Here is a 13125-nt window from a genome sequence, read left to right as displayed (position 1 = left end):
TTCTCCTCTTCTTCTGCGTACTGCATGCCACTTGTTAAACTCATTCCCCCGTTTTGACAAGCCCCAACAGAATACATGCAATGTCAGGAATCTTTTGGTTCTGAATGTGGCTGCTCTGTGTGTTGACACAGAACCAAGAGAGAACCTACTTCAACTTTTACCTTATTCGTGCTTCCCCAAACCATATGGGTACCAAAGAGCTGCATTTTTATTTTATTTTTTTGAAATGCTCACTTCAAATTTTGCAATGCAGTTCTGTAACCCAAAATGGCATTGCAAACTTTGAAGTGAGAATTTCAAAAATATTGCAGCACTTTGGTGCTCGTATGCTTTGGGGAAAGCGCTTTTAGGTAAAAGGTGAAGTAAACCAAATTTCTCCATATATATACATACATATGGTTATAAATATATATACATACATATGGTTATAAAGTTATAAATGGCTTACCGTCTGAGCCGAGACCTTATCTGAGCAACAAAGTCTTTCTAGTTATGGTGTTTCTGTCCCCATTTACACTATACGTTTAAAGTAGTATCACACTACTTAGAATAGTTCTGGCTTCCCCCCAAGAATCCTGGTACCGGAGTTTGCTAGGGGTGGAAACTAAATGTTATTAGGAGTTAGGGATGTGGGTGGTGCTGTGGTCTAAACCACTGAGCCTCTTGGGCTTGCTGATCAGAGGGTCAGTGGTTCAAATCCCGGCGATGGGGTGAGCTCCCATTGCTCTGTCCCAGCTCCTGCCAACCTAGCAGTTCAAAAGCATGCCAGTGGCAGGAAGATAAATGGCAGGAAGGTAAATGGCATTTCCGTGTGCTCTGGTTTCCATCATGGTGTTTCATTGCGTCAGAAGTGGATTTGTCATGCTGGCCACATGACCTGGAAAGCTGTCTGCGGATAAACGCCAGCTCCCTTGGCCTGAAAGCGAGATAAGCACCACAACCCCATAGTCGGCTTTGACTGGATATAACTGTCCAGGGGTCCTTTACCTGTTAGGAGTTCCTTGGGAAGAGGCACTGACTGCTAAACCACTCTGGGAATGGTAGCTCTGTGAGGGGAATAGGGTTCTCCTAACAACTCTCAAGGGACACGGGTGGCGCTGTGGCTTAAACCACAGAACCTAGGACTTGCCAATCAGAAGGTCGGCGGTTTGAATCCCCGTGACGGGGTGAGCTCCCGTTTCTCGGTCCCTGCTCCTGCCAACCTAGCAGTTCAAAAGCGCATCAAAGTGCAAGTACATAAATAGGTACCACTCCAGCGGGAAGGTAAACGGTGTTTCTGTGCACTGCTCTGGTTTGCCAGAAGTGCTTAGTCATGCTGGCCACATGACCCGGAAGCTGTACGCCGGCTCCCTCGGCCAATAAAGCAAGATGTGCGCCGCAACTCCAGAGTCGGCCATGACTGAACCTAATGGTCAGGGGTCCTTTAACAACTCTCAGCGCCCTTAACAAACTACAGGCACCATGAATGTTGAAATTGTTATGATACTGCTTAAAATGCACAGTACAGATGGTGCCTCTGTGTATCTCTTGGCTCTTCATCAACTACCAATACACATTGATACTGTTGCCTAGATAGATTTTCTGTAAATAAAGTATATCTATGGCTTTTGTTTAAGAATTTGTTAGTTTCCAAAACAGCCAATTCAAGCTAAGAACAAAGAGTCTGGTAGCACTTTACAAGTGAACAGATTTTGCATGAGTGTGTGCAGTATTAGATTTAATGGATGGGGATTGTTTCAATATTCCAAATGTTAGCAGCTGCTTGGATTATGATTGCAAAAAAACTCAGAAAAGCCCAACAGCCCTGTCAATTGATGACAGATTGAAGTGGACCTGGAATTTTACAGTAATGAATAAAATTACGAAGTTATATATAGTTATGGGAGGCTAGAAGTCAGGCAACTGAGATATTTCAAAAGATTTGGACACTGTTTGGAATCAAAAGAATATTGAGGAAATGTTTATTATGGAAATAGTAAGCACCATATGATTTGTATTGATATTGTAAACAGAATTAAGTAATAATAATAAATATTTGAATTGTTTAAATAGACAGAATATGGAACACAGATTTTATTTATAAATTATAACAGTTCTTGGTTGCATTCCAGTCTCATGCTTTTCTAAACGAAGGGTTTCTAAATGAACTTTCAGATCCCCAAGGATTAAAAAGCAAACGTTCAAATTCTGAAGTGGAATATTTAAATAGTGAAATATACTTGGAGTCGAGTGTGAATTTCATGCTCTTTATTCAGCTCATAGTAGCAATGAATGGATCTTTCCCCAAAATGTCTAGCTATATATACATTATTTACACAATGGGCCCTGCGTGATTGGCTAATTCCGGGATGCTCCTGCAGGCCAATCAGGTTGCTGATTCACTTCATCCAGGAGCCTGATTGGCTGGTCCTGCAGGCCAATCAGGTCGCTGATTCACTTCCACCTGGAGCTGGATTGGGTGGCTCCTGCGGACCAATCAGACTACTGCATTCTGGATCCTATTCAGCTCAGTACATAACAAATAGGTTGCTCAAAGCCAGGACCCAACCTTGCAGGGTGTATTGCCACCCAAAGTAGCTGCAGTACAACACAGATGTAGTAATTATCAAGTTCATTCCAGTGAATTAAGAAGGTTTCAGGCTAAATGGATGAGCTGAAGACCTGCTAGGCAGGGTGAGGTCACCACCCCAGGCAGCAGATTTTGGGTGTCACAAAAGGGCATAACACTGTTAGTTATAGGGAGGGAGCGAATTGTGGGAGTTTGTGTCTCAGTTGCCGCAATAACGTGCAGTCTTAAGAACCTATTTGGGGTTTCCATTTGCTGCTCCACCGCAGGCAGAGCTTTCTCTCTTACCCCTAGTTGCCTGGGATCTCTCTGTTCTCTGAAAGTGCTAGAACTACAACGTGCAGGAGACACACTCCAAGGATTTATGGGGTGTTTTGCCATAACACCCACCCATTTCTATACATTTCCCATCCAAAGCCATAAGAATTCTCTCTCACGGTGTTGATATTTATGGTTCCTTTTGCGGTTGTTGCTAGCTCTTAGGATTCTTAAAATATCTATGGCTGCCCCCTCAGTCGGAATGATTGCCCTCATTGGTTTTTTTCTTCTAAATAATAGTCATGGGGCCAGGTTCAGTGGGGTGCAAGGGTACCAACTTGAATAAAATATTGGGTGCACATAAGCCCCACCCCACATAATCAACCACACATACCCCATTTGAATGGCATTGCCCATCAACTTTGGGAGGCGGTCACCACAAATATTTTAGGGTGTGTGTGTGTGAAAAGACCTCAGCCTCTAGAGGTTAGCTGCTAGGGTGGAGTGTATGTGTTAGACATAGATCTTCATTGCTGCCAAGTTGTTGTGGACACTGTCAGATATTAAACTTGGGACTTATCATAAGAAATCAGTTATATTATGATGGTAGTGTTGGTTTGGAAGTCCCAGGTGTCAGACATAAGCAGCATTTATTCTCTAACGGAATCTGATCATGTACCTCAAAGTCCATGGAGGATACTAGATTGGGCAAATGGGTTTCTGGGCTTGCCTCATTTTCCTCAGTGGTTGCACATATGCATGTTGTAACAGTTGTCTAAGGATGTGCTTGGCTAGCAACTGCAGAATACTCTGCCTATTATCTCAGGACCGAAGATCCCTCAGCGAAACCTTTCATCCTCTGGCTGTTGACTGGGGAAGTCAGTTGTCTCAAGCACCACTCGCCACACCTCTGAATGAAAGCAATTGTCTTCCTGACAGAAGTGACACAATAGTCTCTTGCCAGCTAAATAGTTCTCATATTTCCCCTGCAAACAGAGCAACTATGGAAAGGCTGCCAGCAAAATGGCTGGGGATCTTCTGAAAGTGAGGGGACGGCAAACACACACAAACGAGGCCTGTTATTGTGTGGGTGAAGGAGAGAAAAATAATTCCAAGTTCCCACAGCTGAAGGGCCTTTGGGTGCTCAGGGTGAAATGAAGCACACATTTGTTTTCATGTCCCCACCCAACTGTCTCTATTTCTATCGTTGTAGATTGGGGTGGACGACACCCCTAAACCCTATAAATCAATAAGTGGTTGAATTTTGATTATTTGGGATGTGAAGGGAGAAATATGAACTGCAGAGGAATTCCTGAGCCAGCCTATGCTTTGGTTGTTATAACCAAGTGTTCATAGGCCTTAAGCCTCATTTCTGCCCTGATCTGGCTTTTCAGAAAGCACTAGCTACTTTAATCTGCTTAACTGCAAGTCTTAGAAATATTAAAAGTGTCGCAAATGAATTCAAATAAGTATCTAGAAAGGTTCCCATTGCCAGCAGTTTTATGGAGCGCTGACATAAAACCCAGAAGAGGATTATCAAACTTTTGCCCTTAGCAGTGAACATGCAGAAGAAGCCAGAATGACTCAGGCAAAACTGTGACACTCATTCCCCCTTATTTTTAAAAAAATAAATCAATTTGTTCTCTTTGTGGAGTCGACCGCTCTGTAGACTAGCTTGAGATATTTTGTTGCATAGAGTGCAGCATCAAGGCAGGGGTTTTCAACCAGTGTGCCGTGGCACCCTGGGGTGCCTTTAATGCTGGTCAGGGGTGCCGTGGGCAACACTGGCCTCTGTCCCTCCTTCCTTCCCTCCCTCCTCTGATGCCCTCTTGCACCTCTGCCTCCCAAAGACTTGCACAGCTGTTTGTTGCAGCAGCCCTGGCTACAAGCTCCCCAGGCAAATGGTGCCTCTAGGGCTGGCCAGGGAGTGCTGGTTGCCAGGAGCTGAGGCAGCCTCAGAGTAAGCAAGCGGGTGAGGGAGCCCAGCCAGCTAGTCCACCAGCCCTTGGCTTGGGAATGGACAGACAAGTGGGAGGCAGGCATTGCACTGGGCTTTATTGTGCTTGCTGTGTCAAAGGCCTGCCTGGGAGCTGAGTGCCCAGGGCTGAAAGGGAGCCTTTTCACCATGCAGGCCTGGCAGCACCCGCTACTGCCACCCAAGGTAAGGTGTTGGCCACACATTCACCTTTGACCATTCTGCGTTGGGCCACTAAGGCTGGAGGCATCCTCTTTCCAGGTATGTGAGGAGGTACCTCACTTTGGGATGGGGGGGCAGGCAGCTCAGAGACTCGGGAGGCAGCACAGGCTGCCCGGAGGACTCCCAAGGAGTGGGGAGAGAAGGCAGAGATAGCACTGCACAAGCGAGGGTGTTCAAAAAAGGGTGAGGGGCTGCCAGCTCTGCAGGCAAGGGGGGCATAACTGGACTCCTGAGCCCCACAGGGGTGCCACAAAAAGAATGTAGTTGGTCAAGGGAGCCGTGCACCCAAAAAGGTTGAAAACCTCTGCTTTAAGACATTTCAGGGGCCCTGCCCCCCCCATTTTGGAAACCTTTGGAAATCTAAGAAACTGTCATAGCCACCACAAAATACAGTACAGTGGCACCTCAGGTTACAGACGCTTCAGGTTACATACACTTCGGGTTACAGACTCCGCTAACCCAGAAATAGTACCTTCGGTTAAGAACTTTGCTTCAGGATGAGAACGGAAATCGTGCTCCAGCGGTGCAGCAGCAGCAGGAGGCCCCATTAGCTAAAGTGGTGCTTCATGTTAAGAACAGTTTCAGGTTAAGAACAGACCTCTGGAACGAATTAAGTAGTTAACACAAGGTATCACTGTACTCATTTCATAGATGAAAAACTAACAATGCTCAGGACCTCCCCCCCCCCCACACACAAAGCAGGCAAAACAAGGAAGAACTCCACCTCAAAGTCCACCTCTGTTTGATGTTTTAATTTGCCCAGAGTGACTAATTTGCCCAGAGTGACTATGGCAGTCAGATGCGTGACATAACAACATCAACAACAACCCCAAAGAGGCAATCCTGAAGCAAAGAACCCCCACAAGTTTATTTATTTCATAATATTTCTACACTGCTTGATTGTAATGTGGGGTAGGGTTGGGGAGACAAAAAAAAAAAAAAAAATCAAGCGGGGGGGGGGGATTACAATAGTTTAAAACAAGTGTTCCCAAGCTTGGGTCTCCACCTGAAGGTCTCCCCATTCATGCTTCAATGGCGGCAGGTCTACTCTGGGTTACTGTTGTCTTCCGAAGTTTTACAGCCAAGTTTCAGCCATCTACACCCCAGTCACACCTATGAAACTCAAGTCACACGGTTACTGTTGCAATGTCACCATCACGTTTTTAACTTGATGTTATCTTCTGGCCGGCCCTTTCGGAGACTCCCATGGAAAGTACTGTACTTCGAATCAGTCCATAAGCAACACACCCACCCCAGTTTTGTTTGAATCAGCCCGGGTGCGGAAGACGGAGTCAAATCACCCAGGGAAAAGTGCAGCACAGAAAGGTAGGCGTTGGATAGCTCAGCTGGTAGAACATGAGACTCTTAACTCTCAGGATTCCAGGTTCGAGTCCCACATTGGGCAAAAAAGATGTCTGTATTGCAGGGCTTGGAATAGATGAACCTCGTGGTCCTTTCCAAATCAACCGGGAGAGCGTGAGACTTAATCACAGGGTCGTGGGTTCGAGGCTCAAATGGGTCAAAAAAAGATTTCTGAATTGCAGCGGTTTGGACTAGGTGACCCTCGGGGTCCCTTCCAACGCTGCAATTCTATGATCCCTCCGGCCACTACAAGCACCCTTGTCCCAGCCCCAGGCTTTGTTTATTTTTCAAGCGACACCGCCAGCAGGAGGAGATGAGCGCGCCTCTCGCCTCGGGTCCCCATCACGTGGGCCGCTGCCGGAGCAGTAGTCAAACTCTCCTCCCGACAGCTGCGGTATGAGGAAGTCGGGGAGAGGCGCGCTCGCCTCGCTGTTCTCCTGATCCCGAGAGCAGCGAGGGCGGAGAAGACGAGGACGTGAGTACCGCGCTGTCCTTGGAGTGCGGGTGTGTGAGGAGGGATTTGGCAGGGTCCCTTCCTTCCTCCTGATCGCGGTGGAGGCGCCCGGGGGAGGGGACCTTCCTTGGCAGCCGTGGCTTCCCCTCCCCTGGGTTAGGACACCGCGCCTTCTTAAGTGCCCTCTTCCCCCTTGTCACCACCGGGACGCTGGAGGAGGAGGAGCCGGATCCTGCCTCCCAACACTGCCTACCCAGGGAAAGTGGGGTGGGTGGGGGGGAGAGACAGCAGGAGAGAGAGGAACACCCTGATTGATGATATAAACTCTCCGGTTTCCGTGCTCTTCGCGTCCGATCAGGCTCGGGCGGGCCTGCTTTCGCCTCTGCCGGTAATGCCGCTTCATTCCTCGGCTGCATGCTCGTCCCGGGCGCGGCGGGCGCAGCAACTCTCGGGTGGCGTCGTGGGGAAGTTTGGGGCGGCTTCGCTGGCGGGCGAAGGGCGGCTGCAGAATTTCGCAGCGGCCGGGAGCTACCAAACGCAGAGTCAGTTTCCCTCCTTCCTGCCTCCTCCCCCGGCGGCTTTGCTTGTTGCTACTAGGTTGCAACTGGAGAGGCGGAGGCACGCTTTCAAGATTTTTTTGTTTTCTAGCCCTGGGAGTCGAGGGGGAGGAGTAAATGCTGGGTCGTCTTGGTCATGCAGCCGGGGACGGGGTTGCTGCTGGGTGCCTGTGGCCAGATGTGCTGCTGGTGGGCAGCTGTGGGGTGGCCCCCTCGATTCCAGTGGCTCCCAGAGGAGCGGATGCGCTAGATCGGGGGCGCCCAGCGATTCTGCCGCCGCCACCTCCTCCTCCTCCTCCTGCGCAACTTTTGCACAAGTCGCCCATCGCCACCGACTTGGCGCGTAATTGCGCACGGCTCCTGCTGGTGGTGGTGGTGCTGCTGCTTCCCGCAGCTCGACTCGATCGCGCGCAAAAACGAGCTCTCCTCCGGACCTTTTCTTTCTTTCCTCCTTGCTGTAGGTTGGAGGCGTTCTTCAGCAGCCGGGTGAGGGCGGGCGAGCGAGTCACCGAGAGCGAGAAGTGGCTAAGGGCTCCCGATGGAGGTGGAAGAGGTGGCTTCGGTGCGCGACGAGTGGCAAGGGGTCGCTCAAAGGAGAAAGGCCTGGGCCAAAAGCAGAGACTCTTGGCAAGCGTCGGAGGCGGAGCGGCTCTCTCCAGAGGCAGCTGAGCCGGCGCCGGAGCAGGAGATCGCCGGGGGGAAGTTGCCTTTGGCTGCCGAAGGAGGTTTGTCTTATTAACCTCATGGTTTTCTCTCTCTTTGGCTACCCAAGAGACACTCGGAGGAGTCATGTGGCACCTGAAAGGTTAACCGATTGATTGTCGCATCAGCATCTGTGGGCTAGAGGCTGTTGCTTGGGTGTCTGATGACGACCACAAAAACTGATGCCAAGATAGAGAAACGCCTTTCAGGTTTCACAGGAATCTTATTTTGATGAGCAAATAACTGTTGAGGGGTGGAACTGAACTTTATGGCTGCTATCCTAAACTGCCATACCCAGCTCTGAAGCTCTTTCTTCCTACTGCAATATCACACTTTCTTTTCACTAGAAAGAAAATCCTAATGAGCTCACCATGCTGTTCTAGGCATGTTTACTGGCTGAGTTGAATGCAACATTATAAGTTTTAGGCAGCAATCCTAATCTTGTTTACCAGCTCTGTTGAATTTGCTAGGATGTGCTTCTGAGTAGGCTTGTAAATTTAGTAAAAATATATATATATATTGTTTTTAGGATTAGCCTGCAAAATTCCCAATTGTACCCTTGTTGTTCATACTTTTGCTTTGTCCTTGAACGTTTTAAAGAAAATGTTGGGAGCTTGGCTTCCCTTCTAGAAACTGTTGATATTGTGCCTTAGCTGGTCTACATATCATTTAGTTCAGTGGGGTTTTTGAAAGCCAGCAGGAAAGATGCCTCGGCAAATGGCTACTTTTATCATTCATCAATGATAACTTCTTGCTTCTCCCCATTTCCCTTTTGTTTCTCTCTGCCCTTTCCCACCTCTCCCCATTCAGCAGGCTCTATTCCAAATGAAAAGATTGCAATATGGCTTAAAGATTGTAGGTAAGTACTTCTTGTACAGAATGATGCAGTTGTTCAATACTGTATATCTGCTCCATCCTGAATCTTGTAAGATATCTAGAACCTCTCTGCCCTGAGGCTTTTTAGAAATACCGATTGCAAATCGGTTTCCCCTTAGCTTCTTTTTGCCTCCCAAAATGTGTTTTAGTAGTAAATCACATGAATTGCAATGGATTTTCTCTCCGTGTTTCGACCGTAATTCAACACATCCTTTAATCCTTTGCTTGCTTTCTTTGGGCTTCCTTCTGAGTAAATTTGCATAGAATTAGACAAAAGTTGGGCGTGCATTTAAACTCACTGATCTATAAGGAAATTCAAGCCCTCTTTATTTTGTGCTGGAATAGGCTGTGGCCAGAATATTTTGTGTGCGAGAGACAGAGATGAATGGAAGACTGCTCTTTCGGCTAAAGTTTATTATGTTGTTCAGGAAATAGCAGCTGTTCTTTGGGACGGCAGGTCCTGTTGTTGTAAAGACACAACCCATAGTGCATAGACCGGGGTGTTGTCTGAAAATATAACTGCATACCAGAAACAAAGGGAAAGTTCCATGCTGTCTCGGCTTTGTGATTTCAGCTGCAATCTTAAATGCATTTAGGATGTACCGGGAAGTAAGCCGTGTTGCAACCGGTTGGATTTCCTCCCATGTTTGTAAACAAGTTTTAAATCCACTGCTGCTGCAACTGCAAACCTGCTTTAGCCTGAAGTCTTATTATTTATTAGAGAGGAGTGTTGAAACCAATTCAGCTTCTGGATCAGGGTTTCTCACATAGTGGGCTATGGGCGACTTTCTCCTCGTTGTCTTGCATTGCCTCCTAGCTGATCTTGTAGGCTTTTGGTTGGATTGATGCCAGTTTGAGCAATTTCTTGCATGCATTTCTAGCCAGAGGACTCAGAGAAATTGGGTGTGCATGTGTTTGGAATGAAGTAAGAAAGGAGATTCCGACTCAACATCAGGAAGAACTTTCTGACAGTAGGAGCTGTTCGACACTGTAACAGTCTCCCTCGGGAGGTTGTGGACTCTGCTTGAAGGTTTTTAAACAAAGGTTGGATGGTCATTTGTCATGACTGCTTTAGCTGAGATTCTTGCATTGCAGGGGGTTGGACTAGATGATCCTTGGGGTCCCTTCCAACACTATAATTCTATGATTCTAAGGCAGAGGCCACCAACCTAAGGCCCGGGGGCCGGATGCAGCTCAATCACCTTCTCAATCTGGCCCATGGATGGTCCGGGAATCAGCATGTTTTTACATGAGTAGAATGTGTCCTTTTATTTAAAATGCATCTCTGGGTTATTTGTGGGGCCCACCTGGTCTTTTTACATGAGTAGAATGTGTCCTTTTATTTAAAATGCATCTCTGGGTTATTTGTGGGGCCCACCTGGTCTTTTTACATGAGTAGAATGTGTCCTTTTATTTAAAATGCATCTCTGGGTTATTTGTGGGGCCCACCTGGTCTTTTTACATGAGTAGAATGTGTGCTTTTATTTAAAATACATCTCTGGGTTATTTGTGGGGCATAGGAATTTGTTCATTTCCCCCCCAAAATATAGTCCGGCCTACCACATGGTCTGATGGTGGACTGGCCCATGGCTGAAAAAGGTTGCTGACCTCTGTTCTAAGGGCCAAAGGTAGCATTGAAGGGAAATGGAAAGTGAGATCAAGACTAGTATTTAATAGTAATAATAATAATCAAATAAACAAAATGGGAATAGAAAGTAGAGAGATAAGAGAGGAATGTTGTCGCTGGAGGAAGAAGGGAATGTAACAGGACCAGGGAGGAGGGATAAAAGAAACTGGCAGTTTTGGGGTATGGGATAAGGTATAAGAGGAATGTGAAAGGAAACTGGGAAAAGAAGTGACAGGAAATGGGTAAAAATACTCTAAGAGGCAAGTGGGGGGAGGGAAGGAAATGAAAAGAAGAAGCCTCTTAATCAGCAAATTTTGCCTAAAGTAGGGAAGCCAAGTCACAATTCCTCCAGAGCAAATGGCTGTAACTTACATTGAAGAAAGCTGAGCTGTGGAACTCCTTGCCACAAGGAAACTGCTGTGTCAGAGAATGTAGCAATTTCCAAAGTTAGATTAGATATCAGTATAACATGATGCCTGTATTTGCCAGCTGGTTATGCCAAACTCTGCCTCCACCTGCCTCCATTTTGTGACTGGCTCTGCCACTGTCCCACCATTTTGTGTTTGGTGGGCCTCGTGAGTTTTCAGCTGTCTTAAGTGGGTCCTGGGGCTAGAAAGTTTGAGAACCCTTGTTCTGGATAAATGTGTTTTAGATAACACAGTGTACCATCTGGAGATATTTACAACACTTCATTCAGTTTTCCCGAGAGGTGAATTTAAATTAGAATAATGTATAGGTCACTTAACACTGGTTCACTCTCAGTTGCACTTCCTTAATGTAATTTACCTCACAGGGTTGTTGGCAGGATATAAATGGACACCCATTTATGCTAACCCAAGGGTCTATAGAAGAAGAATGGGATGGAAAAGACTTTTATAATACCCCTTTTCTCGAGCTATGTACTTCATAAAGTTTTTGTTTTTAAGGTAAAATTAAAAGCAAGAGGATTTTCAAAACATGATCATAGCAGATCAGGATAAGCCACAAGAAATGTAGCAATTATTTTGTGTAGGGCATTACAATTTTGGTGGGGGGTGGGGCTTGGGCCTGGCAGTTAATTTGTAACATAATATGTAAATAAACATACTTTTGCTACCTCTGTGGGTCCTATCCAACTTGTATCATACTCCAAATTGACCATTGAAATGAATGGACTTACATAACTAAAATGCTTTAATGTTAGTGGATCTACTGAGCATGATGGTGGAGATCAATTGGTCTTCCAAATGACACACAGTCCATTTTCTGACTTTCCTATTTTCCTTCTGTGTGGCTTGCTGTGATAAAGACTTAAAGCAGAGCTGTGGCGTAGACACTCCCCATATACAGTGCATCAAGTTTGAGGATGTGATCCACAAACTGTAGCAGAAGAAAAGCAACGATTGGGTTTTCCTATAATTTTTTCTTTTTGTTGTTGTTTTTGAGAAGGAACTGTAACCCTATAAACCAGGGCTGGAGAATCTGCTGCCCTCCAGGTGTTGTTGAACGACAGTTCCCATCATCCCTCAACGCTGGCCATGCCAACTGGGGTGCTGGGGTTCAAGAGCACCCCATAGATCCCATTCCCTGTCCTTAAGGATCTCCTCCTCTATTGGACATGATCAGCATTCCAAACATTTTTAACACCTATGTGAACTGAAGTTACTTTTCTTATAAGCCAGGGGTCCAAAGAACCACGGTTCTGCATTCTTAGGGCGGGCTTGTAATGGCAGCTCCTTGTACAACATAGCAAACACTGTTTGAATGGAAGGAACGTTCAAATGCAGATTGAAGTATAATGTGAGGGTTTGCTGCTCGGTGAAAATCATTCTTAAAATCTCACTAGGGAATGCTGAGTGAAGCCTTTGGATGAACCAGCTGAATCAGCTGTCTTGGATACTGGTTATTATGGTTATGGCTGTTTGCAGTGTTCTGAGGTAGAGGGTATTCTGAGCAGTTAGTTTACTGTTTTCTTTTTAGGTGTAGCCGTATCAGCAGGTGAGCCCTGCCGCTGCCATTATTTAATCCTCCTCTGGCCTGTAGTGTGGATGCTGACTGCTATTCACCCTGTCCCCAAACTGCAGGGAAATGAATGATGTCTCTCAGCCTGCCCCGCCCCTTTGTTCTGCCTCATCCTTTTGGCTAGATGTGATTTGGGGGTTTGAGCTGTGGCCATCAAAAATTGCTCATCGTTTCCCTCTGTGGTGTTTAGTCTGGAACCATTTCTCTAAAGCGAGACAAGGGATTGATACGCTGCGTTCTCCACTCTGAAGAGGGAATCTGAAACTCTTTGAGGAGGTACCAGGAAGGTAGAGTCAAACCTAGAAGCCTTGCAAAACTAGAAATTCCACTATTGTTTCTCCTTCAAATTCAGAATTGGCCAACCTTGTTCTTGTAAGGTGTGGAAAAGGCGTTTGGAGAAAAGTTTTTCAGCACTCTCTTAGAATGCTGTTATTTATTGAATTTTATTATTCATTGGAGTTGTACCCCACCCTTCCTCCTCAAGGAGCCCAGGGCAGCAAACATAACACAATTTAAAACCAAAGG

At 46.4% G+C, this 13125-nt stretch overlaps 1 protein-coding gene across 4 annotated transcripts in view; it reads left to right on the top strand.

Annotated features, from left to right (window-relative positions):
- The first annotated feature begins 5852 nt into the window (after positions 1 to 5852).
- The window catches only part of ITPRID2 (ITPR interacting domain containing 2), a 70984-nt gene continuing 63711 nt past the window's right edge, over positions 5853 to 13125 (top strand). The window contains exons 1-3 of one of the 4 annotated variants that reach the window (XM_081858488.1): positions 5853 to 6858; positions 7856 to 8119; positions 8907 to 8955. In XM_081858488.1, coding sequence (XP_081714614.1) covers positions 7933 to 8119; positions 8907 to 8955 — 236 coding nt within the window. In that variant the 5' untranslated portion in view covers positions 5853 to 6858; positions 7856 to 7932. Of the gene's footprint in view, positions 8120 to 8906; positions 8956 to 13125 lie in introns of all 4 variants that reach the window. The other 3 variants (XM_081858487.1, XM_081858489.1, XM_081858486.1) reach the window with 3 other exon arrangements.

Source organism: Podarcis erhardii, assembly GCF_964252035.2.
Source record: "Podarcis erhardii genome assembly, chromosome: 1".
NCBI classification, from domain to species: domain Eukaryota; kingdom Metazoa; phylum Chordata; class Lepidosauria; order Squamata; family Lacertidae; genus Podarcis; species Podarcis erhardii.
Note: the sequence above shows the minus strand (reverse complement) of the source record. Positions and strands in the feature narration are given on the sequence as shown.